This window comes from Maylandia zebra, linkage group LG17 (genome assembly GCF_041146795.1).
Source record: "Maylandia zebra isolate NMK-2024a linkage group LG17, Mzebra_GT3a, whole genome shotgun sequence".
Taxonomy (NCBI): domain Eukaryota; kingdom Metazoa; phylum Chordata; class Actinopteri; order Cichliformes; family Cichlidae; genus Maylandia; species Maylandia zebra.
In genome coordinates, this window is record NC_135183.1 from 30,858,626 (window position 1) to 30,884,054 (window position 25,429).

The 25,429-nt window shown below is 39.0% G+C and overlaps 1 protein-coding gene and 1 long non-coding RNA gene across 2 annotated transcripts; both read right to left on the bottom strand.

The window, feature by feature from the left end:
* Positions 1-1,450: 1,450 nt before the first annotated feature.
* On the bottom strand, positions 1,451-13,144 carry LOC143413245 (uncharacterized). Its single transcript, XR_013093864.1, has 2 exons — positions 12,947-13,144; positions 1,451-3,096 (listed from the first exon to the last, which is right to left on the bottom strand). It is a non-coding gene; the product is annotated as an uncharacterized LOC143413245 (long non-coding RNA).
* Positions 13,145-15,685: 2,541 nt separating this feature from the next.
* ube2nb (ubiquitin-conjugating enzyme E2Nb) lies at positions 15,686-22,593 on the bottom strand. The gene is made up of 4 exons (XM_004548180.5): positions 22,436-22,593; positions 20,475-20,721; positions 18,823-18,963; positions 15,686-17,694 (listed from the first exon to the last, which is right to left on the bottom strand). The coding sequence occupies exons 1-4, from the start codon at positions 22,463-22,465 to the stop codon at positions 17,651-17,653; spliced, it is 462 nt and encodes a 153-aa protein (XP_004548237.1). The 5' UTR covers positions 22,466-22,593; the 3' UTR covers positions 15,686-17,650.
* Between the last annotated feature and the right edge of the window lie 2,836 nt (positions 22,594-25,429).

A 25,429-nucleotide genomic window follows, 5' to 3' on the forward strand; every position in this document is an offset into this window, starting at 1 on the left:
AAAAGGGTCGAATACTTTTTCACAGGCCTGTAAATATCAACAACCACAGATATTGACATGATTGGCTGAACTGTGTGAAAATGTCTGATATGGTGAAGTGTATGCTAATGAGGTGGTAACTCTTCAAAGTGTCTTCCTCTTACAGAGCCTCAGGATTATTCTCTGCTTGTGATTGCTCACTATGTTGTCAATGAGCCTGTTCTTAAAAAGTCGTTTAAGAACAGTAAATGTGTGAAGAAACAGTACTTCACACATTGTGGCCAACCCGTTTCACAGTTCAGTCATACAGCTAGCCCTTTGGTATGTAACGAGCACAAACATCTACTCCATTGTTGTGGGACAGAGAGTTTGCTGTAGAAGCAGTAATGGGTGTTTACAACAATTATGCAAAAGAAATTCACAGGTCAGCCAAGGTAAAAGTCCCTCTACTCCCACCCCACCTTCAGCGCACACACACACACACACACACTCTCGCACCCATAAATAAACATCTTTGTCTCCAGAGTAGTTTAGTACCTCTAGCATTACCTGACAAGTAGCTATTATGTGAACAGAGTCACACAGGCAGCTGGAGGTTTGCTATTCTCTGAGAGAAGTCTGTCTATGTACTGTGCTTATAAAGGGGTAACATAAGTTTCTCTAGATGTAAGTGTATGTATATGTGCCTTGGGTGAAAGAAAGAAATCTCAATTCCAGATCAGAGAATTTCAAAAACTTTTGATGACTAAGTGGAAAAGAGGAGCACACACGAGCCCTTTTTTATGATTCGTAATCTGTCCTTTCAGAGAATAGTGGTTTTTGTTGGGAATGTCACTTTTGTTTATGTCTACATAAACAAAGGAGATGTATAATATGTAATATATAATCTCTCCAGGGTACACTGGAGAGATTATATATTTCATTTCACCTGGAAATGCCTGGAATAACCCGTTAAACCCGCTGTCGCCATGAACCAACTTTAGATAAGAAGAAGCTGATGGATGTGTATGGCGATTGAAACCCAGCTGTATGAGTTTTAGCTTTAGTCTGATTCAGCATCATGTCAAGAAGCCAAGAGTTAAAGACGAGTACACTCTCTGTCTTGTTCTGTGGTTCCATGTTATTGTATGACAGGAAGTCTGGATGAATGAAAAGTGCCCTTGTGCATTCTTTTATTGTTATTTAAGGGCCACCACTGGCCCGTGGGACACAGTTTGAGAACCCATCTTTTAGATTAAACTGAGTGGAAACATAAAGGTGCATTGTTGGTAATGCAGCAGAATTTTAAAGGTTTAAGGCTTTGTTGACAGTACACTGATAAACTGTTTGCAGTAAAAGCCAAATCCACATTACCAGGATTCAGAAAAAGTAGAGATATCTTCCAGGGCACAATGAAGCTTTAAAAGCAACACCTGTCATTAAAAGTATGAAGCTGATATGGCATATGTATAATAGAACACAGCAAAGAAGACACAGTACAACACTAGCATTTATTAGGAGTTATAATTTGAGCCAGTGTATAAAAAACATTCCCCAAATGTACATTTTTATCTCCCTCTTTCGTCTCTACTAGCTTCTTAAGAATTTGCCTGACTTCCACTGGGTTATTTAGCTATTCAACTAACTTGATCCATCTTATCCTTATCGGATGGTGGTGGGTTGGCAGTGTTTTCTGGCCAAAGACTTACGCAATTGGAAATTTAACAAAGGAGAGTTAGCATTGTGTAAGTGTGCAACTTTATAGCTTTAAAGTCTTTTTGGAATGTGGTCTCTTTGCAATCTTCACCCAAAAATCACATCAACATCTTTCCTCCAGTCTATACAACAGGATAAATACAGGTCTCAAAGCCAAGGATGGAAGAATGACTTGCTTGTGAAGGCTGAAGGGCACAATGGGGACTTGTGGCTGCATATTCGAACCTGTCATTATGCTAGCAGGGGATAAAGCAGACTCAGTGAGAGTAAACATCACTTATGATGAATTGCTCAGAAAGACACAGAGAGATCTTGCCAGAAGATTAATCTGAAAAGGAATTATATATTAGGCATAGTAATTTACACAATGTGTAAATAGTTTTTCATGCTCTAGAGCATCACATTGAAGATTCATGAAGAATAAATACTTCACAATGATGTTATCTCACTACGTTAAACTGTTGAGGCTACCTGTGACCAAGTGTTTCTCTAACAATAATGCCTCTGTCTCCTCGAGGTAGAGCAAAAACACAGACACTCTATAATCATGTGAAGATTAGGCTTTAAAGGGGCATAAACAAACCCAGACAGTGACAGCTTGCCCAAATGTGGGAAAGTCGACTGAAACAAAACCCCACAGCCACGATGACACAAAGCCTGACAAAAAGAAGCAATCCACCCAAACAGCTCAAAATGCGTCTGGGAGGAGGGCATATGGCGGTAACTGACAGCAGGGAAGAGAAAGCCAAAGTTACTCATGACCCTTAGGAGTCATGTGAGTCAGTAACTTGAGCAAACTAAGTGCATCATGTTTCAAAAAGTTGGATATTTGAGAACGCGTCGACCTTGTGTTTGTTTGTTTTTTACAACGTGAGCAAACACCAGTTTATTGCTTTAACCCACTTAATCCCACTGGTCACAAAAAGGACCTGTAAAAAACCATTAAGCCATTAGAAGTTTCAAAGACTGTTTCTGAATTATGCATCAATACATTTTAAACAGGTACTGAAATACAAAAGTGTTTCAGTTAAATTTATGCAGCGTCACATGTTCAGCAGAACTTCTCACATGACTGGAGCTGGTTTTTCTCTGGTTAAACCATGAGAATAAGGTACAGCAAAGCGCCCAGATGAAAGGTTATTAAAGTATGTCAATATAAACATGTGGCCATTTGTTTTGGTACACATCAGGCGTCCAGTATTAACGTCTATAGATGTTCAGTTCTTCACCTTTGTACATCTCATCAGCAATAATAGCGACCGCACTCATGATGCAGTGTATCTGTGTACATACATACTCATACAGAGGTATGGTTCTTGTGCTTGCCATCATAATCACTGTCCTCAGTGACTGCGATGGCTGTGGTTCAGATATGGAGCATGAAGGGGACGTATGCATGTTGACATCCAGGTTGTTGAACTGCTGCAAACAGATCGTGATAGGAACAACATTGTCAGTGGTGATGATGCCCCCCTTCTCCCCCATACATCCCTCCCCTCCCCATGGCTAATAATGAAAAGATGTAAGCCTCTACCTACCAGCCAGAAGCACAGCTGCAGGTGGTCCCTAAAATATATCTAACTCCACCACTTTGGGAAGCGACCCCTGAGTGGGCATTTCACTCAGACCAGGAGGAGCTAATAGTCACCTCAGGCACTTCACACGTGACTGCAAACCAGGTGAGATCCTAAAACCTCTGAACCCAACACCTTCCACGCCTTGGTTACACCTAGAAATTCTGTCCATAAAAACTATGAATAAAATCAGTGACAAAGAGCAGCCCTAGAGGCCAACACCCACCAAGAATTAGTCTGTTTTATGACTGGCACTACAGAGACGGGATAACTGGAACGGATAAAAACTGTCACGAAACCATGATTCCTTCAAAGGTTTACTGATGGCACATAATCTGGATATTCTTATGTTTGGGAAAAATTCTGGATTAAATAGGTTACAGGCTGCTGGGGAAAACAAAACACTGACACACAGTAGGAAGTTTAAAAGGATTTGTGGAATTTTCAATGGATAATGTGTGTTGAATTTTCATTAAAGTAACTGAACAAGTAAAAAAACAAAGCCTGGAAAAGTACGGGTTTAGGGGAGTGGTTTTGGAATGGTTAAAAAGCTATGTAGGGAATAGGCAACAATATGTACAAATAAATGAATATAAATCTAATTTGATGGATATAGCTTGTGGAGTACCTCAAGGTTCAGTACTGGGTCCAAAAATGTTTATTATGTACTTAAATGATATCTGCAGAGTATTGGAGATTTTAAAGTTTGTAATATTTGCAGATGACACAAATATACTGTGTGCAGGTGGGGAATTGCCACAGGTTTTGGAAATGATCACACAGGAATTAACGATATTAAAGAAGTGGTTTGATATAAATAAATTATCATTGAATCTCGATAAAACCAAATTTATGTTGTTTGGAAACCAAAAGAAAAACATCGAAGTAGAAATATGTGTTGACAATGTATATTTAGAAAGAGTAAATGAAATAAAATTTCTTGGGGTGATCATTGACCACAAGCTCTGTTGGAAGCCACACATTACTTATGTTCGGGGGAAATTGGCACGGGGCATTGCCGTCCTGGGAAAAGCAAAGCATATGTTGGATCAGAAAGCACTGCACATTTTATACTGTGCTTTACTACTGCCATATATGAGCTACTGTGTAGAGGTCTGGGGAAACACATACAAAAGTAACACACAAACAATAACTATAATACAGAAAAGGGCCATTAGATTAATAAATAATGTAGGGTACAGGGACCATACAAATGCACTCTTTGTCAAAATGCAAGCTATTAAATTCCAAGACTTGGTGAAGCTTAAAACAGCGCAAATAATGTATAAAGTCAGAAATAAATTGCTTCCCAAAGAAATCTGTAAATTGTTCATAGAAAGAGAAGGTGGGTATAACTTAAGAGGGAAATGGAATTTAAAAATACAAAGTGCTAGAACAACTTTAAGAACTATGTCTATCTCAATTGCAGGAGTTAAATTATGGAACAGTCTAACAGAAGAAATAAAAGACAGTCAAAACATAAAACAGTTTAAAGTAAAATATAAAAACCTAATTTTAAATAAGTATAAGAATGAAGAAAACGGGGTTAACCCAGGATGGTAATGTTGCTGGTAATGGTGTTGCGGTTCTTTTTTGGTTGTTTTTTTGTTTTGTTTTGGTTTGTTGTTTTTCCATAACTTGTGTATCTGCAAATATACACATTCTGTATTTTTCATATGAAAGAAACTATACTGTGGTGGGGCTTGCTAATTTCTTGTTTTTGATTTATGTATGTTATGTTTTGTTTTACTTCATATGTTTATATGTTTCATATGTTGTTTGTTTAATTTAAGACAAAAAAAAATTAAATGAATGAGAGGTAAAACTTGAGGGGGTAGGGACAAATAAGTAAATACTTCAGCCTACTCCTTTTCAAACAAATAATGGAATGATATTTTGTAATGATTGTGAAGGCACATGTTTGAAATGTTTGAAATAAAAATGAACTGAACTGAACTGAACTGTGTTCTCACGTGTATAATAAGATGTAATAAGTGGTTTTAAAGAGGAAAAACATAAGCAGACAGGAGGTTTTCCGCAGAGAACATCAACAGGAAAAGTAGGTGGTCTGTATTGTCATTGTATGATCCAATGTTTTGCATTTAAAGTGCTCTATTAAAACCCTATGATAAGTCATGATGAGCTAGGAATGTGATCTGTCAGGCCTTGCTTTGTAAGTTGCGGAAGTTAAGGTGGTGAATGTGGTATCATCTTCTTTTGTTTTATTCATCTCCTGACAGGCTGGGCTGAGAAAACAGCCAGGCCTGTCAGAACATGTGTTCTGAACATGCCAGTGTCATCAAAAGCCATGATATTGTTCATCCATATGCAAAACAGAACATCCAGACTGACGGTATGCCATGAAAATTCTTTGTCTATTATTTGCACATTATCTCATCGGTCCTTTCTGTCATAAATGAATATTTAATATTCACTTAAGCTTTTGTAGTATTTTGCCTCATTTTGGAGTCTTTTTTCTGTGAAATCTCCGCACCATTCAGGTCTTTTCTTTTTATCATGACCACATGTTCCCAGAGATCCTGGGCATCCAAAGCATGTGTATTATTTGATTAACCTCACATCCTTAAAATTCAGTTAGTCAGTTTATAAATTTCATTTTATGCTTTCCCCCACTCCAAAATGTTTAGGCACAATTGTGAGCAACCCAGAACCTAATGCATTTTGTCTGGTGATAAAATTAGTAAATATCATCACAGACTCACTACAGTGAGAGTTAGAAGCAATTAAATGTCTCAGATATGCAAAAATGATCATCAATGTATTTTAACCTCTGCAGAATTCATGTAACCATGAGGTCTTTGCTCAAATCAAATCAAACATAATCCAAATCATATCATAAAGCAAATTTAGAGTGAAAAGAAGCATATCCCCAACACTAATCTTAAAATAAATACAGCAGTATAGATACAAGGAATCAAAGTTGCTCCACACTCCACATGACAAGCCCCTGGCCAATGGCCAGCTTCTTCTATCTTGACTTGAGATACAAGAGATTTCTGATCCAGCAGTTACAGTACAGTACATTGCACCATGACCTGACAAATATTCACACTGCAGCAAAATCCTCCCTCTGTAGACGTATTCTTTTTACGTCTCAGCACCCATCCAGCGTCTTCCCCTTATCCCTTCCCCGAGGCGCGGTGCTGTTTTATGAATGAGCTGTTATGCAAGAAAAAGTGACCTGAATACAGACAGACAAAGAGGAGGGAGGGGGAGAGGAAGGGAAGGGAAGGAGGACTAAAAGTGCTGAGTGGCTGCATTTCAGGTGACATCACTCTGTTACAAAGAGAAAATACCAAATCATATGATTCATTACGGCTGTAATTGTTAGTACTATTCGGGCATTGTTATAAGTACGTGTTTCACCGGCTGGCATAATCCTGCTAAAACTGGAGATTTGCAGATGATTGTCATAATGTATAAGGTATAATCATCACAGTGACCTGATAAAGACCAGCACAGATTTCTGTGGTTATCACTGGATTTCTGCCAGGATGCAGTGACACCGGGCTTGGGCCCATGCATCTATTAGTAAGAGGGCAGCAGTTGCTCTTAAAATACAGTTTTTCATTGTAAATCCAAATGAGTGAGAACATGATTTTTTTTTTTTTATCTTGAGAAGATAAAGATTTGTCTGTGAAAATGTGGAAATAGATGAGAAGTCGAAGCATCCTTTTTCTGAACCGCTTATCCAGTTCAGGGTCATGAAGTTGCAGGGGCCCATTGAGTTTTCAGAAGGCAAAAGGTGAAGCGCACCCAGGCCATGTTATCAGTCTATCGCAGAACTAAGATGAAACGCTTTGTTCCAAAATCTTCCAAAATGAATATTTGTTTGCAACAACTTAGATCCCTGTGGATCTTAGGATTACCAAGATGACAATAAAGCTTCCAGCTTCAGGTGCATAGACACATATCAAAAAACATCCTGCATGGCAGCAGCTTCACCAAAGCTGACAAAAAAAGTGTGTCTTAGAAACAGCACAGGGTATTATTGGCACAGAAATGCCATCACAAGTGCGTCCTCAAAGCACTCTCTGCATGATGAGGACAGAGGACATCATAAAAGACATTCCACACCCTGGACACCATCTGTTTGAGCTCCAGGTCAATCCTCACATGCACAACCAGGCCGGAGAAAAAAAACCTCCAAATTCTGCAGCATGATTGAACTCTGAGTCTCCTCTATCTGACACGCTTATGTTTTGCTATCACTGAAGTGTGTCCAACTTTTACTATTTGACATGCTTATGTGTACAATGTGATCCCAGCTCAAATACACTACTAGATACTTTTCTACATCCTGAAGAGCTTAGTTGCATTCCTCTTTTTCAATAGCTGTATTTATACTTTTAAAAAACACTTGATTTGATTTATATCTCTGTATCATTGGTCTCTTTCTTGCCATGTCGTGTTCCTGACTTATTTATTTATTGAAATATGCACTAAAAGTGAGGATGACACAACTGGCTCTTGAATCGTAGTAAATGGACACCTGCTTTTTCTAACTTCAGTGCGTTTGCACTCGCTGTGTTATCTTCCACCTTATGGCACAACTTATCCCTGATGATTGCGAGAGTTCTGGGTTGAGTCAGTTCTCTGTGCAGACATTTGATTGTTGTGCACTTAACCTTTTCTAAAAGTGACAAACACATTTTAATATCAGAGCTGAAATATTAACTTAAAAAGTGATTAGTTGAGAAAATGACAGAAAACATGTTTGATTATAAAATAGTTCTGCAATTTTCTTATTAGTGAAAACACCGCAGATTCTCACATTTCACTGTGAATATCTGGATTTTTTCTTCTATTTGGTTTGGATTTTTGTTTTTAGATATTTATTGCTGTTGAACCATTTATTGGATGGACTGAAATAGAAGACCAAGTACCTGTGGTTACCAATGTTATGCTAAAATTTTCCCAAGTTATAAACATGACAAACAATATAGCTGCTAAATTATTTGCATGTGTCTGTGCCTCACAGACACTATCAGAATCAGAATCAGAAACTTTATTGTCATTGTCATGAGAACAACGAAATTAAGAATGGTCACTGCTGTAGACCATAGACTGATAACAAAACATAGATACGGCCACCAAGACATCACCCAGTGGTTTGTGGACTACTTATCAGAAACATCGAGTTGGCATTTTTGCAGTAGCCATTAGGCCATTTACTGAAACACTAGAGCAGTACAACTGCATGGTCATATGATAATAATTAGCCAGACATGAATCATACTGCCTTTTGGTTGATTTTAATCCACATGGGGTCATAAATTAGAAAATTAAAATCATGTAAGGTTAAAGAATATTAGAAATTGAAGATCATGAACTCATTACCTTCACCAAAGAGGTTATGTGACCGATTCTGTTAGTCTGCCTGTTAGCAGGATTATATAAAATGTTATGCAGCGAGCATGTTCCCAGATCTTGGGACCGGCTCATTTTAAGAAGGGATCCATGCTCAGGAATTTTTGAAACATAACTTCACAAATACATACTAAATTAAAATGTGTAAAACTGGGAGACGTGCTCTTCTCAAGAAAATATCTAACGCATTTAGATCAAGCTACAATTCTGTATCTAGGCACTTATTTCATTTTTTTGGCCAAGAGTTAATCACTCTCGGACTCGGAAGAATAACTCAGACGAATAAACCAGACGAGTGACAACTGTTAATTGATATTGAAGCAACAAGCCAGAACACAGGGGAAGGCCTCACTGAGGGTCAGCAGCAGCTCCCAGTCGATGACTAACAAAGAAAAGGGATCGGGAGCGTGAGGCATCGAAACAATAGCAAATGGGTGTGTGCACCGATAGACGCATAACTGGAAGAAGAATGTTTGACATGTGGTTCAGCTCCTGATATTCACATATATTATTTGCAGAAGGACTTCTTCGTCTCAGATGTTGCATATTGAAGATACTTCAGCTTTATGGTTACTTTTACATCCATCTTTTATATACAGTCTATGCCGCAGTATCCCTTTTTAGTTCTTTGGTTAACATTTTACAGCTCAATCTGGAAGAAAAATCTGGATTAATCTGTACAGTAAAAATAGATTTTTAGGTTAAAAATTTAGAATATCACTCCTTATCTCTTCCTACAAGATGGTCAAAGGTCATAGGTCAGAATCTCAAGTATGCAGGAGCATACAGATAACTGATAAAATGCAGGCAGGTTGAACGTTTCATCCACTGCCTGAGATTTGAGCAGTACAATGGGGACACGGAGGAGGATCAGTCTTATTGATCCTGAAAGGGTGAAACATGGAAAACCACTACAGCTCAATTTGTCAAAACAAACGTTGTGACTGCTAAAACCTCACTGTCAGCACTGTCTGGCAGGTTATCGATCAGCACTGTCACCACAAGGATGACTCCCTCTGATACAGTAACACATTATCTTTTAGCACACAGTTGTAGGTTTGTTTACCAGTCTGGGTGGAGGTTACCTTGCCCAGGCCCCATGAAGAAATTCAGTGAATGGAAGCTATTAATTATTTACATTTAGCACTGCTGAGTTGGACTACCAAGCCCCATCTGATTCTATCTATAGTCTATGAGTGGGTGTGCCTGTTTATTATCTGATGAGACAAAATTAAATGAACTGGCACAATTTCAGGGTTGAACTGTTTTGTTCCATTAACCTCAGCTCCAGCCGCAGGGATCTGTGTGTGCTGGAAATGATGAGAAGTTAAATAAGTTCAGGCTCATTTCTGAGCCATGCTCTCCTGTGCCAGTGTCCACGCTATCATAAAGGCTGGCATAAATGCTTTTACTATTAGTTAAAGTATAATGGTGTTACAGGTCACACAATATTTCACAGCCACTACTGCTAAGTCAAAGTGGCATCAATGCACTGGTATCTTGGTTAAATTCAGCGCAAGGCTGTCTTACATTTTGGAGCTTCAGCAATCATTTCAAGACACACACACACACACACACACACACACACACACACACACACACACACACACACACACACACACTTCACTCTTTCTCTGCAGTAGCTGTTACAAATAGATATGTGGAAGGATGGCCTGCAACAGCCTTGTGAGTTATGGATGAAAAACCCACAGGACTAGAAAAGCAATCCGTGCCACTACCTCACAATCACGCAAACACTCATGGCTGCAGACATAAGAACACGCACTAGCTCTTTTTTACTTAAGTCAGCCATTGAGATGATCTGTTTTATGGTGCGCTCTTTGCACCAGTACAGCTAAATGATGATACGAATGCATTTGGGTTAACAATTTCTTGAATGATGTGACAAAAAATGTGATGCACACTGTGACAAATAGTGGTTTAAAGGTAAAATTTGTGCAGTAATGCATTCTTTTGTGAATATAGTGTGTCTCGATGTGTTGTCATAATTTAAGGAGGTCGAACTAGATTCAGAGTACATGAGCTCAGACATGAAGATGCAGCATGAGGACTGATGCTTAGGTATAAGTCTATAGTTCCTTAATACATTTTATTTTAATAAACTATTGGGACTGGAATGTACTGTAAAATTTCTATTCATTGCATACAGTGGATACTGTAGTATATTTTACTGTAACTGTTTAGATTACAGCGAGTAGACTTCCCAGCTGCCAGGACTTTGCCACAATTTATCCATAAAATAAATTACAGTAGCTGTTCATGTACTTTGTTAGGTACAGCCGTGCAACAGCTGATTACCACAAATGTCTAATCAGCCAATCAAATGAGAGCAACTCAATGTTTTTAGGCATACAGACATGGGTCATATGATGTGCGGAAATTCAAAGTGAGCATCATCGTGAAAATGAAAGGTGATTTAAGTGACTTTGAAGGTATAGAGGCTGTTGGTTCTAGACTAGTTGGATCGAATATTTCAGAAACTGCTGATCTTCTGAGATTTCGCCCCATAACCATCTCTAATGTTTACAGAGAATAGCCTGAAAATAAGATAATATCTAGTGAGCAGCACTTCTTTGGCTGAAGATGCCTTGTTGATGCCAGTCAACAGAGGAGAATGGCCAGACTGCTTCGGCCTGAGGAAGGAAGGCAACTGTAACTCAAATAAACAACTCTCAACACATTGAAGCAAATGGGCTACAGCACATGACCATAGTGAGTATCACTACCATCAGCTAAGAATAGGAAACTTAGCAGCAATTTCCAATGAATCACCAACATTTTGATGGCAAAAGATTGGAAAAGACATCCTGGTCTGATGAGTCGTGATTTCTGTTGCAATATTTCAGTGGTAGAGCCAAAATTTTGTGTAAACAACATTGCCTTGTTTGAATGCTTCATCCTGGTGGTGGCAGTGTAATGGCATGGGGAAATCTGGGCACGCCTTTGGTCTCTTAGTAACAACTGAGTGTTGTTTAAATGCCACAATGTACCCGAGTATTGTAGCTGACCATATCCATGCCTTTAGGACCACAGGGAATCCATCGTGTGATGGCTGCTTCCAGCAGGATAACACACCATGTCACAAAGCTCAAATGATCTCAAACTGGTTTATTAAACATGACGATGAGTTCACTATACTCAAATGGCCTCCACAGTCAGATCTGGGATTTGGGAAGTGGTGGATCAGGGTATCCTAATTATGGCTGTGCAGCTGACAAATATGCAATCACGTCAATATGGATCAAAGTCCACCACCTTTTTGAATCGATGCCATTAAGAATTCTGCCAATTCTGAAAGCAAAAGTTGTAACCAAAACAGTGTAGATATACAAGTCTACTAACTGTGGGAGAGATAATACTGACTTTTAAAGAACATATGCATTTATAACTAGGTGGTCTCGTGTTTGTAAATGTCTAATCTGAATATCTTGTTCATGTGTGATATAAAGTAGCATTGTGTCATGTCATTACTTTGGACCCACTTATGCTACATTATTCAGAACAGCCCACCCTGTCCTGAAAATGAAAACCTGCTAACATGCCCAGCTGAAACGTGGGTTGATGTAAAAATGAAAAGAACCCACGAAGCTACTTCAGGTTCAAAAGGTTAAGGATTTATAAAACCCAATTATTCAAAAGTGGTTTTAAAAAAAGTGCCAAGTCCTAATTTGTATTCACAACAAGCTCCTCTAATCACTGCGTTCATTAATATTCCACTGCAGCTGTCTTGTATAACATCTCCTTTACCTAAAGCTCCTGGTTGGTTTTTGGGTACCTGCAGTGGCCAAAAGGAGGGATTCCCTTTTGGGTAGCTGACGTTTGTTTTTCACGCATGGAGGGTAACAAGAACAGTTATATAACTTCAGGATGGTTCAGGTTAGATGACTCTGACTGCAGTCTCCCTATACTTCATTTGCAGTGGGATAGAGAGGAGGCGTGGGGAATTGGGAAACAGAGGAGGGAAGATGTAGGATGAAATGGGGAAAAAAAGGAAAAGGGAAGGAAGAGGAGGGGAAAAGATAGGGGGCGGTGAAGAGGATAGGGAGAATAAAAGTGGAGAATGAGAGAAAGTTGGAGAATAAGAAGAAGAAAAGTATAAAGGAGACAACGTAAAGGGAGAGAAGGGAAAACTTGAGGACAGGAAAGGGCAAAGAAAAAACAGGAAGGAATGCAGAAGGAGGATGAAATGCAAGTATTTACACAGTGTGGAAATATGATGAAGAAATGGAAAAGTAAACAGAAAAAGTAAAAGAGTGAGTGATTTCAAAGAAGACCAGCAAACTCACCACTTAGAAAACTGAACCATATCCTCCGAGTACTGACCGACACGGGGTTTGCGTTTCAAGTTAGTGGTGATTCCGATTACAAGCAACAGTCAAAACAGGATGTCTGCCATCACCTGTTGGTTCAACATCACCAGCATGTGACCGGAATGTTTTCACCTGCAGTCAGCAATCCCTGTGAGACATGATCCGGTGTGTCACAGGAGCAGAGCTATGTTTAGGATTTTGGCTCCATGTCCTCTAAAGCAGCAATCACTGTAGATGTAACTCAGTATTGTCACGTGCTTATATCTGTACACTGTACTTAGTGCCAGAATAATGGCCTTTTGTAGTATAGTTGTACAAACAATTGTAGCTCCAAAGTGCAAAACAACAAAACCAAAAACCAAACAAAAAACAGAAAACATGACATTTTGCACAACACAATATTAAAATACCCAACAAACATGTTTGCTGGGCTAATTTTCCCTCCCATAACAACAATTATTTGCGGCTTGGTTGGTCTTGGACTAAAAATGAACACCATTATCTGAAGCCAAGAGCCCGCTGAAGTTTATGCTGCACTGATGTTTCAAATATTTTATCCATACATTATACTCACTACTAATTATGAGGTATCTGTGTGATGCACCTCCAGAATTTACAGATGCATCTTGCTAAGCAGACATGCTAGCATTGGCAGCTAACATAGCTTTACATTGACATCCCCAAAATGGCTATGTTCGTCTTTAATAAACTCACCAGCCACTTCATTAGGTACACACATTTACCTGTTCATTAACTCAAATATTTAATGAGCCAGTCACATGGTAGAAACTCCATGGCATGTAGAAATGGTCAAGACAGCCTGGTGAAGATCAAACTGAGGACTAGAATGTGGAAAAAGTGACTTTGAATGCAGTAAGGCTGTCGCTGCCAGACTGGCTTGAATGAATTTCATATTTTACTGCAAATCTTCCTGGGTTTTATCCACAAGATCATCTCTCTGGTTTACAGAAAATGATTTAAAAATAGAAAGGATCCATGAGTCAAATAATCACTACAAATCACACCAATATATTTAAAAATCTCATAATTAGTAAAGTCTTTCAATATGCCCTATAAAGCTAGCTACAACAAACCATAAAATCTGGTTCAAGTAATACAAGGTCATATGTGAGGTGATGATTAACCATGTCTCAGAGTAGTAAACCGGAGAAGGACCCAGATTCTTAAAATCATAATCAACCAAAATTATATATATATTTATAAGAACATGTAATGCTTTTGATGCCGGCATGTTTGAACTCATATGTAAACGTGAGGAATGTGACAAGTTATAATGATTAAGACTTTGAAATCTGACTCCGAGCAGAGATTTTCTGAGGATGACCGCTGCAACAACAAACCCTTCCCTTTCCAGAGACAAATGCCTCTGTAACTGGTTAATGTTTTGCAGAAGCTACAGATAGCAAGAGGGGATTGTTTACTGCACATTCATTCAGAGAATGGCTACATACCCGCCTGAATGACTCACAGTTGTCATATAAACTAAGCCATGGAGTCATAAAACATTGTGAAACATTTTTCCCAGGTGATGAAAAATGAGGCCTTCAAGACAGGTGACTCCTGCAGATAGTTAAGAGAAAATACTGAATGCATTCCATCAGGTATTCAGATGTTTAAAATACCTGTTAAGATGTGACCAAACTGAAAAGAACACAAATCTTGAGGAAGAAGTCTCAGGCTCCAGGTACCTTTGCTTGTAGCGCCATCTGGTGACAATGGTGATAATATATGGCTGGCTAATACACTCACAATAAATGATAATAATAAATTTAAAAGATTTTCTAGGCTTTATAAGATGCAATAACCTTTGGATTATGTATACAAACTCTATGCCCACCTATTTATCACAAATCAACCAATCACATGGCAGTAATTCAGTTAATTTGGACATGACATAACTGCTAAAAATGCACATCAGAATGAGGAAGAAAGGTCATGTGTCCTGGTGTGAGAATTTCAGAAACCAGTTGTCTTAAACTTGGACGTTGCTCACAGGGTTTCTGACTCAGTATTTTTGGGTGTGCCCACAGCAAAAAGGTTTTGTGGATGTGCATACTTCTCCGCCCCGAGTTATGAGTAAAGAGTTCACTTTGTGTGACTCAGCATGGTTAAATCTGTGGTTGTCTCCCTCCGCTGGACATGAATGGTCCTACTGCTTGCAAAAAATACGAAATGTCTTAAGGATGGAGTATTTAATACGCTGTTCAAAAATTAGCACTCTGTCATCAGAGTATACCTCAAACTTAAAGGGCGTCCAGTTATGAAGCAAAAACCAGTGTGAATCAGTTTCACCTACTGTGGTCCAAAGGAAAGTGACAACATGTGCAGTGGAGAGGCAAGAAAAGCCAGCTAAGGGAAAGGAGATTGTTTTATAGGTGTTGGCCACAGATCATTGCTTTCCCTTTATTCTAATGAATTTTTCTCTAGTTTTGTTTTTTCTCAGTGTGCTTGTCAGATGCCATCCGTGTGTGTTGTCACAAGGTTTGCTGTGTCTCCCGGCAGCAGACACCAGCAGCAGGGCTGGTAACAAAGTTCCCACACGTGGGACTAATAAAGGTTATCTTATCTTAACATGAAAGAAACTCATAAGCCTTGAGCTCGTTTTGTGTTTTTTTAGGGTGTAGAATAAATCTTAGCTGTAAGCTTTCAGCTCTGGAAACATCCATCCATCCACACATTAAACAAAGACTCCTCTTACTTACTCAACTCAGTTTATTACCAGAGTGTTTGAAGAGCCATGTATGCAAATGCACTGAAATTACTGACAGAACTTTTTTTTTTTTTTTAATTCATCACATGGGGAGTTGATTATTCACTTTGAGCTCAGTATATTGATCAATATATTTCAAAAATCCAGTGACTGTTTTTTTTCCTTTAGATTACCATCAAGTCCCTCAGGGAAACAATAAATTAACCAGGTTTTAAGCCGTGCTCCGTCTTCCAGGCTTCCGCAAATATAGCAGTTAGAGTTAATATTTCTGGACACCATCAAATCTAAGCAAAGCCTGTGATAATCCAAGAAAAAAAAAAATGAAAAGCTACAAACAGGTTTCGGTCAGTCCTCTCTCAGATGAGCCACAATGAAGCAACATGAAGGGTACAGGCAATGTAGCAGTGAGCCTTTAACGTTATTTGATCTCTTTTAAAAGGAAAGTTTCTATATTTTCTGAAGTGTTCATCAAATTGAATCACACCCTGTGGGATTATCGTACAGTGTGCGTGACATCCATTCTCTTTAGCCAATCAAAAATCCTTTTGAAGTTGAACACGTTTTATTTGTAACACCGCTCTTCCTGCTTCCACAGTGACCAAATTTACCCACGGGAACTGATTAAATGTAAAAGCAGAAAACTCTGAAAACAACCTTGTAATCAATGGCAAGAACTGCAACTTCCCCCTTAAAGAAAACACCCCCTTCACCTCTGGCATCTAGTTTGAACCGTCCTGTTATCAGCTTGGTTATGATACATGAAGTGACACTGAAAATAAAATCGAAAACAGGCAACAGATACAGCATGGACAGATAGTTAAAAATGAACATAAAACCAACAAGTTAACTTCCTACACTTAAAAAGCTGACGTCATTTTCAACACACGCTACTCTGCTATGATATTTACAGTTTCTTTCAACACTGACCATCATCTGCCTCCCTTAATGTGTTGGGAATGACTTTTTAAGGCTGTGGAAGTACTCCGCCCACCCTCCCCAAACTAAACAGGGTCTGAAAACTGAGAAGGAAAAAATGAATAAAAGAAAGATTGAATCAAGTTTCTGAGACTTGCTGAAGCTTTCGGACAACAGGCTTACAACCAACCAGCAGCACTTGTATTACTGCAGGAATCCCCATTCAATGGATTCTAATCAGAACATTTGTATCATCTTTTCTACACACCTGACTCCAATGGTAAGGTGTGAATGAATACACAAAACCTGCAGGATACTAGGCACTGACTAAATTCTTTAAAACATGAGCTGTGGCTGTGAAGGAATATGTATTCCCCATTAGCAAACCTGGCACTTACATTAGGGGCAGCTTGTATAAAAGTTTGAGGAAGCATTTCCTGTGTGAAATCCTTCCGATTCACCCCTGCTGTGCATTTAAACTGCTGTTTTTGCTTTCCCCCCCTTCCAATTGTTTTGGGTCCCCCCCCCCCCTCTAAATTAGTTTTGGGAACCTACATTATTAATAGTTTGTGTCATTTACTATTTCTACCGGTGCAGTGCTGAATTAACACATAAAGACATACAGATGTGTTGACAAATAATGCATGTGTTAAAAGAACGACAGCTTTAATGCATGTACACTTTGCAAACGTACCAGTATGTGCCTGGTTAAAGACAACACATTGTATTGTGAGTTTTAAGACTGTAATGGGGAGGGTCTCATTCTCTGTCCATGCATTTAAATAGCAACACAGGGGAAAGAAAACAAACAATCAAACAAAAAAAAAAAAAAAAGAAAAGAAAGAAAAAAAGGCTAACACACATTTAACACGTCTTAACATATGTCACCCAGAGGTCTGCTGCTCATGTCATTTCTTTCAGATAGATTTGGACTTATAATATTTTTTTTCCTCTTTTTTTGTGTCCGTTAAATTCAAATGACAGAATAGGAGTATATTTTGTGGATCACATTCAGACGCCTCGATTCTCTTCTTCTATACTTCACTGTTGCCTGCGTAGAGCCTGGTCCATGTTCGGGCTGAGGAGGAAACAAAACAAGAGGGTTTTGTTTGGTATGAGGGCCATCGGCTGAGTAAATAACAGTAAATAAGTAGAGTGCTGCAAGGTCCCAGAACAGGCAGCAAAAGCACCTGAGAGGTCACAGGACTTCCAAATACAAAATTTTAATATTTAGGCTTTTCATTTCTGTGTTGCTTGTTTTTGATGCTTTACATACTTTAAACTTTATTATGTTTAGAGTTTGGATTGTAGATAGAGGAAAACAAGAACATCATGTTGAGCCATGCGAAGCTGATTTCACACAAATAACTATTGATATCCTAAAACAAAACCAAAAAAGGCTTCTGATCTCATTATGTGTTTCTGCTTTTACAGTCAAACCACAAGCAGAATATTTAAATGATGTATTGGTTTGGTTAGTCACAAAGATTTCCATGGAAACTGGCAGAGAAACCCTGTTTTTACAGCCCATCTCAGACTGCCTTTAACAACACGTAAGAATTTGTTTCATGATTGACTGCTGCGCATACACGCATGCATTTTATTATCTCCCTTATTTAGCGGGTTTCAACTGATACCATCAAGCGAGTCACGACCGAGGAATTTCATTGTCATTGTACACTCAGAAGTGGCATATCAGCCGAGACAAACCAATCAACTTCTTTTACTAGACTCTCCAACAAGATCATTAGGTGCAGACCTCCATGAGCATCAACTTATTTTCTTAAGCTGATAAAATATATGCTTCACAAAATGTTGGGAGAATAACAAATATATGCAGCTCTCACGTGCGTCATCTGCCAAGCAAACTTGAGAACTGTTACTATCACCTGGCTTTATTTACAGTAGGTCAGCGAGCTGACCCCTCCCACAAAGTCACCAACAGGTTTGTTGTTTTGTTTTCTGGTTGCTATTCTTCTCCTCCCAGGAAATGAACCATAAAGAAAACCATCATCTCAGCTTTGGCTAATTTGCAGCTATTTGTAAAGTGGCTGACAGTTAAGGTCAAGACCTGAGCTGTTGTTTGTTACCATCTGTCACAGCACTTCTCACACTGAAACCTGTGACCACCTGTGGCAGCAGAAATACAGTTTAACAAAGCCCATCCTGAGTGATCTAATAGAAAAAAAATAAATCTTCTCCTCACCTGTCTCAATGGCTTGGCTTTCATTTTTCTTCCACTGCTCTGCAACATCATTTGCCAGTGGATCATCTGGATTGGGAGCACTTAATAATGCCTGGATAGATAGCAACACTGTACGGATCTGCAGGGCTGGAGACCACTTGTCTGTGGGAAGATCAGGAAAAAGAGGAACAGGCTGGTGGGTTTAATGGGGAAAAAAACAAATCTGATGGTAAACCTATTGTCAACAACTTGCTAGTGGCAGAAAAGGAAAGCAGTCAATATAAGGGCTCAGCTGATCAGAAAGGCAAGGTAAAGACAAAAAAACCTATGAGGGAGTAGCAGTCCTTTAGTGCTGATCAGTTTGCTAAACAATCTCTTCTATTTTCCACATTCCCTTCTAAACATATATGCAAACACAGCTGCATGCTTTCCTGATACATTTTATATACCAATTTGCTTTCCATTACCACATAATATCAAGATAATAAAAATTAAATCCATGATTCTATCATTGTATAATAATGCTTATGTGCTCAAATAAATTATAAATACATTTGTTTGCTCAACAGAAAATGCAGAGACTTTGGGATTGTCATAATCTACGCTGCATATGATCGTTAAAATAATCGAAAGAAATCAGTGAACACAAGGCACGAGAGAACTGAAACAGACTCGATTCTGCAGCAGAAATCAGTGCACGGGCTCAGGAACAACCACTGAACAAAGTTTGTCTCTGCACTCATAAAATAAAGAGAAAACTCAGCTGCTTAAAGAAAAAGAATTTAGAAGCAAGCTGTCGAATGGCAGCTTTCTTCCTGTGGACCTGAATTGTGAAATTTTATTGCATTTTTTAAATCAAATACACCTCTAAAGAGGAAACACCTCGCTTGTCATCAGAAAAGCTGATGCAAAACAAAGGCTTTGTCTCCAATCATTTAAAATGTGTTACAGATATAAAACTTAAAATGAGCCTTAAAAAAAATCTGATATTGTCTTTGCTACAATTTCACTTAAATAAAATAGTTTAATCATAATGAAATCATCACATAAAATATGGCTGTACAGTGTTCCAATCTAATGTTATCTATCCCATCCCCCAAATCTTGATCTAGAACACATGTCATGAATTAATCTTCCTTTTTCTTACAAATACAATTTAAAAACTCATATTTTGACGTTAACAATAAATCAGTTCAGTATAACATGAAAATGGTTCGTATTATTTCCACGCCCTACTGAAAGTAATCACCTAACTTCATTCTTCTTTCAGACGATGAGTTCTTTATATAAAATTGAAGGTATACTTTTCTCTACAACAGGCTTTAACATGTCGGATGTTCACTGCCTGCTCATTGCAAAAACAGAACAATGCCAATGCAAGTAAGTGTTTTCCTAAAGCATTATTATTATCTCTCTTATTCAGTGGGTTTCCACACATTTGTACTTGGAATTGCAAGTAAATGAACTTGTGACTGCTATAAAGGCATAAAAGCCATAAGCTTTAACTGTTTGATGCTCACTTTTACAAAGCAATAAGAAAAAAGCTGCAATCATGTCCTGCAGAATGCTGTCAGTGTTGTTTCACACCAACATCAACCAGAAAAAGAAAACAGGATGTAAATATTTTTTTTTAAAAATTCATGTCGATTATTTTTATCTCACGGTTTTCTTACCTTTCAAAATGTCTAAACATATTCTTCCCAGTTTGTCAACATTGGGGTGATAGATTTTGGTCATGAATCGCACTTTGGGAGCTGCCATGGGATACTCTTCTGGAAGAAATAGTTCAAGTTTAAATGTGCCTCCTTCAAAGGGAGAATCTTGAGGCCCTGCAATGAACACATGGAAGTAGCGTGCATTCCCTTCATCAGGCGTAGCAGTGATCCCTGGAACAGGCTCTGCCATCAACCGCTGCGTTTCCTGAGCAAGGTCATAGTGAGAAACACAGTTGTTGACATTTTGAATTTAAAAAGGAAGAAAAAGTGTTGCATGAAGAACTGTAGGAGGGTGTCAACAACAGACTTTTAAGTGCATAATGGTTCATAATACACAATTTCACCCCGCTTAGTCACACAGATACTTTCCACTTTACCCTATATATAGACAAGAAAACATTTCCACAAGTTATTTAAAATGGAAACTAAAGGCAGTCAAGTGTCCGTGCAGTGCCTCGCACTGACAAATAATTCAGTGGCTCCACTTTATTTTAATCTAAAAAAAATTCTGAAATTCAACCAATCATTTCACAATACCTAAAACAAGCCTTCTCTCTCCATTGCCTCCTTTATTTCTTGTAGTCTTTTTCCCCCTTCCTCACATTGTACTTCTGTTCATGCTTTAGAGAAGTGGTTCTTATCTTTAATATGGAAATATTTTTGTGGCAGAGTACAAACATTTTTTTTAAGCAAAAAATACAGTTGCAATAAAGAGTATGTGAGCCAAAAACTGTGGTTTCAGACTGCTCTAAACAAAACTGCAGTTCAAACCTTCTGTTTACGAGGGGCAGCCAATCAGAATCACATTAGCTTAAAGGGAGCTCTTCAAATAGCTTTTCTTGCTAAAACTCTGAGACATCAACAAACAAATTAGCCAATAAATAATCGCTGTTTAAAGAAGCAACCAGTTATCAGATTGACTGCAGATTTTTTTTTGCCTGTCAATCTGAATAAATTTGTCCAGATTACTTTTAGAAACTGTTTCAGTGCAAGGATCGTTCCACTTTACTGGGTGTATTAACTGCTAAAGAGTTTTACCGCAATGAAAACTCTGAAAATGAACAAGGAGGAAGTAGACTATCTATTTAAGATTTCTGCATTCGCTTGAGCAGGTGCACCAAAACATCTGCAATAAACAGGAAGGAAACTGATTCACTCTTAGAATTAGAAAAAACAAAAACGTTTCTTTGTTGTGAATGTAAAGCAAAATGCCACAGGTTTATAAACAGAAGCTGATTCCGGTTTTCCCACTTTGCCTACTGTCGTGTTACTGGTTGTGAAAACCTGTTAAACCTGAGGAAGAGCTGCTAGACGTAGCGGAAAAGGCTGATCGCGCCCACTGCCGGGCCTGGCCCAGCGAAGCTGCGGTGAGGCTAAGGGAGGAGACCGCAGCCCTTAAGGCCTTGCATTTCTGTTTTAGTTCCATATATTTTAATACAAAAACTAAACAAAAGGTGACATGCTCGCGTAGTTGGGCTCGAACATATGTTTCGTGAGCACAAGGGCAGCGCTTCACATCAGCATCAGACATGTGTACTAATCGGCAACGCTAAAACTGCTAGCCTAGCTCACTTAGCAAATCCATTCATAGGGCGACTGGGACAAATTTCTACAATCAGTCGAGTCATACTGAAAATGTAAGAAAGCAATAACTTTAACATTGCAAATTAAGCGAGTTAAGAACTCCTCACGTATAAAAAATTCAACCACCGTCACAGCAGAATTCACTAAACGGAAGTGGCAAACAAAACACAGACAAGCGAGCTAGCTCGACAGGAGCTAAATGTGCTAGCCTTGCTAACGCCAGGCTACACGCGAGATGACTGCACGTCTATGTCCATATTGGCACTGAATAACCGCTATAAAATACATTCAACGGCTCATTATGATATATACATATTGTCCGATGACAGGAGTACCTTTACAATCCTACGAGGCAGACCGGCCATCTTGTGTTAGCTATTATATTTTTAGCCGTTGACTCGCCTTCTCTTCAGGTTGAATTGACTGAGCTGCTGGGGCGGGGACAGATAACTCACGCTTCCGGTGGCTTCAGATGACGTAGACAAGTATGCTGATGTCTAAAGACTTCCATGTAAAATATAAATGCTGCAATACTAAATAAATGAACAAATAAAACATATGAATCTGAAACTTTAGTTAAATGTTTTCAAAGGGTTCTGAATATATATATCTTTTTAATGCTGCTATTACTATTTTAAGAAGACAAAATAAAAGGGCCATTCTACAATTGCAGGAAAATTTCTGTCACACCCCAGAATTTGAAAACAGTCTATGCACAAAATACTAAAACTTTAATTTGTTGTGTAAATCACAGCTGCTCTTGTTAAATAAGTGGTTCACACATATGGTTTAAAATACATAACAGCCTTGGAGAATTCCCCAAATCCCAATTTGTCCCAACGTCTTAACAGCCAAACTGGTTGTCAAGTATAAGATTTTTTTAAAGTTATGAATCAGCTTTCTTTATTTTATGAATGCATGTATCTTGTAATTGTTGAACGACATAACAAAGAAAAAGTGACATATCAAGTCACGGGTAGACCAAAGGGCAGTCCACTTTATTATCTTTTCTGACTGCATTGCATGTATTACCTTAACTAATGCAACCCTATTGCCATATTACCAAAGGAAGCTAAATGAATTTCAAAGATTTCTTCCTTTATTTGTATAACGACATTCATCTTTGACTTTCACAGTCCATTTCACTCCACAGCTTACATCTTTTTATGAGAAAACATTAATGCTAGCACAGATTTGCAACCTTGTTACTTATACTTGTTTCCACGCAAACTGCCATACAGTGGGGCAAAAAAGTATTTAGTCAGCCACCGATTGTGCAAGTTCCCCCACCTAAAATGATGACAGAGGTCAGTAATTTGCACCAGAGGTACACTTCAACTGTGAGAGACAGAATGTGAAAAAAAAAATAAAAATCCATGAATCCACATGGTAGGATTTGTAAAGAATTTATTCGTAAATTAGGGTGGAAAATAAGTATTTGGTCAATAACAAAAATACAACTCAATACTTTGTAACATAACCTTTGTTGGCAATAACAGAGGTCAAACGTTTACTATAGGTCTTTACCAGGTTTGCACACACAGTAGCTGGTATTTTGGCCCATTCCTCCATGCAGATCTTCTCGAGAGCAGTGATGTTTTGGGGCTGTCGCTGAGCAACACGGACTTTCAACTCCCGCCACAGATTTTCTATGGGGTTGAGGTCTGGAGACTGGCTAGGCCACTCCAGGACTTTCAAATGCTTCTTACGGAGCCACTCCTTTGTTGCCCGGGCGGTGTGTTTTGGATCATTGTCATGTTGGAAGACCCAGCCTCGTTTCATCTTCAAAGTTCTCACTGATGGAAGGAGGTTTTGGCTCAAAATCTCACGATACATGGCCCCATTCATTCTGTCCTTAACACGGATCAGTCGTCCTGTCCCCTTGGCAGAAAAACAGCCCCATAGCATGATGTTTCCACCCCCATGCTTCACAGTAGGTATGGTGTTCTTGGGATGCAACTCAGTATTCTTCTTCCTCCAAACACGACGAGTTGAGTTTATACCAAAAAGTTCTACTTTGGTTTCATCTGACCACATGACATTCTCCCAATCCTCTGCTGTATCATCCATGTGCTCTCTGGCAAACTTCAGACGGGCCTGGACATGCACTGGCTTCAGCAGCGGAACACGTCTGGCACTGCGGGATTTGATTCCCTGCCGTTGTAGTGTGTTACTGATGGTGACCTTTGTTACTTTGGTCCCAGCTCTCTGCAGGTCATTCACCAGGTCCCCCCGTGTGGTTCTGGGATCTTTGCTCACCGTTCTCATGATCATTTTGACCCCACAGGATGAGATCTTGCGTGGAGCCCCAGATCGAGGGAGATTATCAGTGGTCTTGTATGTCTTCCATTTTCTGATGATTGCTCCCACAGTTGATTTTTTTCACACCAAGCTGCTTGCCTATTGTAGATTCACTCTTCCCAGTCTGGTGCAGGTCTACAATACTTTTCCTGGTGTCCTTCGAAAGCTCTTTGGTCTTGGCCATGGCGGAGTTTGGAGTCTGACTGTTTGAGGCTGTGGACAGGTGTCTTTTATACAGATGATGAGTTCAAACAGGTGCCATTCATACAGGTAACGAGTGGGGGACAGAAAAGCTTCTTACAGAAGACATTACAGGTCTGTGAGAGCCAGAGATTTTCCTTGTTTGAGGTGACCAAATACTTATTTTCCACCCTAATTTACGAATAAATTCTTTACAAATCCTACCATGTGAATTCATGGATTTTTTTTTCACATTCTGTCTCTCACAGTTGAAGTGTACCTCTGGTGCAAATTACTGACCTCTGTCATCATTTTAAGTGGGGGAACTTGCACAATCGGTGGCTGACTAAATACTTTTTTGCCCCACTGTAGAGTTCATCTACCAACTGGAAGATAGATGGTTTGATTCTCAGCTCCTCTAGTCTGCGTGTCAAAGAATTTTAGGCACTAAATCCTGAGTTGCCTTGATGCATCTTTTGGAATCTAAGTGTGTGGACAGCAGGCTAAAGAAAGGTGGAGAATTCAGCTCTGTGGAGTGGGCTTCTGCTATGTTACACTCAACAAGATTGCAAAACCAAGATGTTGTTAAAAAAGCCTTAAAATCAATATAGACATTTTTCACCCTGGTCACTATCTGTTTGACCTGTTGCCCAACAGACTGAAGAACGTTTTTTTATCCAAGTGACACATCACAGCCACAGATCTACCAAATGTGGATCAGATGTGAGGTGCATTATGACATTTGCGTTAAAACTGACACACTCATCACTTGCCACAACCCGCTTCAAGCGGGTGACATTCAGACCACAGTTCACCCACAAAATACATCCTAAAGAGAATGAACTTTT

What these genes read in the sequence shown, in the direction of transcription:
- ube2nb (XM_004548180.5), bottom strand. Translation starts at nt 22,465, where the DNA reads ATGGCCGGTCTGCCTCGTAGGATTGTAAAG. An exon ending in ATGTTTAGACATTTTGAAAG is followed by an intron (nt 18,964 to 20,474) that starts GTAAGAAAACCG and finishes ATCTTCCCACAG; the next exon opens with ACAAGTGGTCTCCAGCCCTG. An exon ending in AAGCCAAGCCATTGAGACAG is followed by an intron (nt 17,695 to 18,822) that starts GTGAGGAGAAGA and finishes TTTCCTCCTCAG; the next exon opens with CCCGAACATGGACCAGGCTC.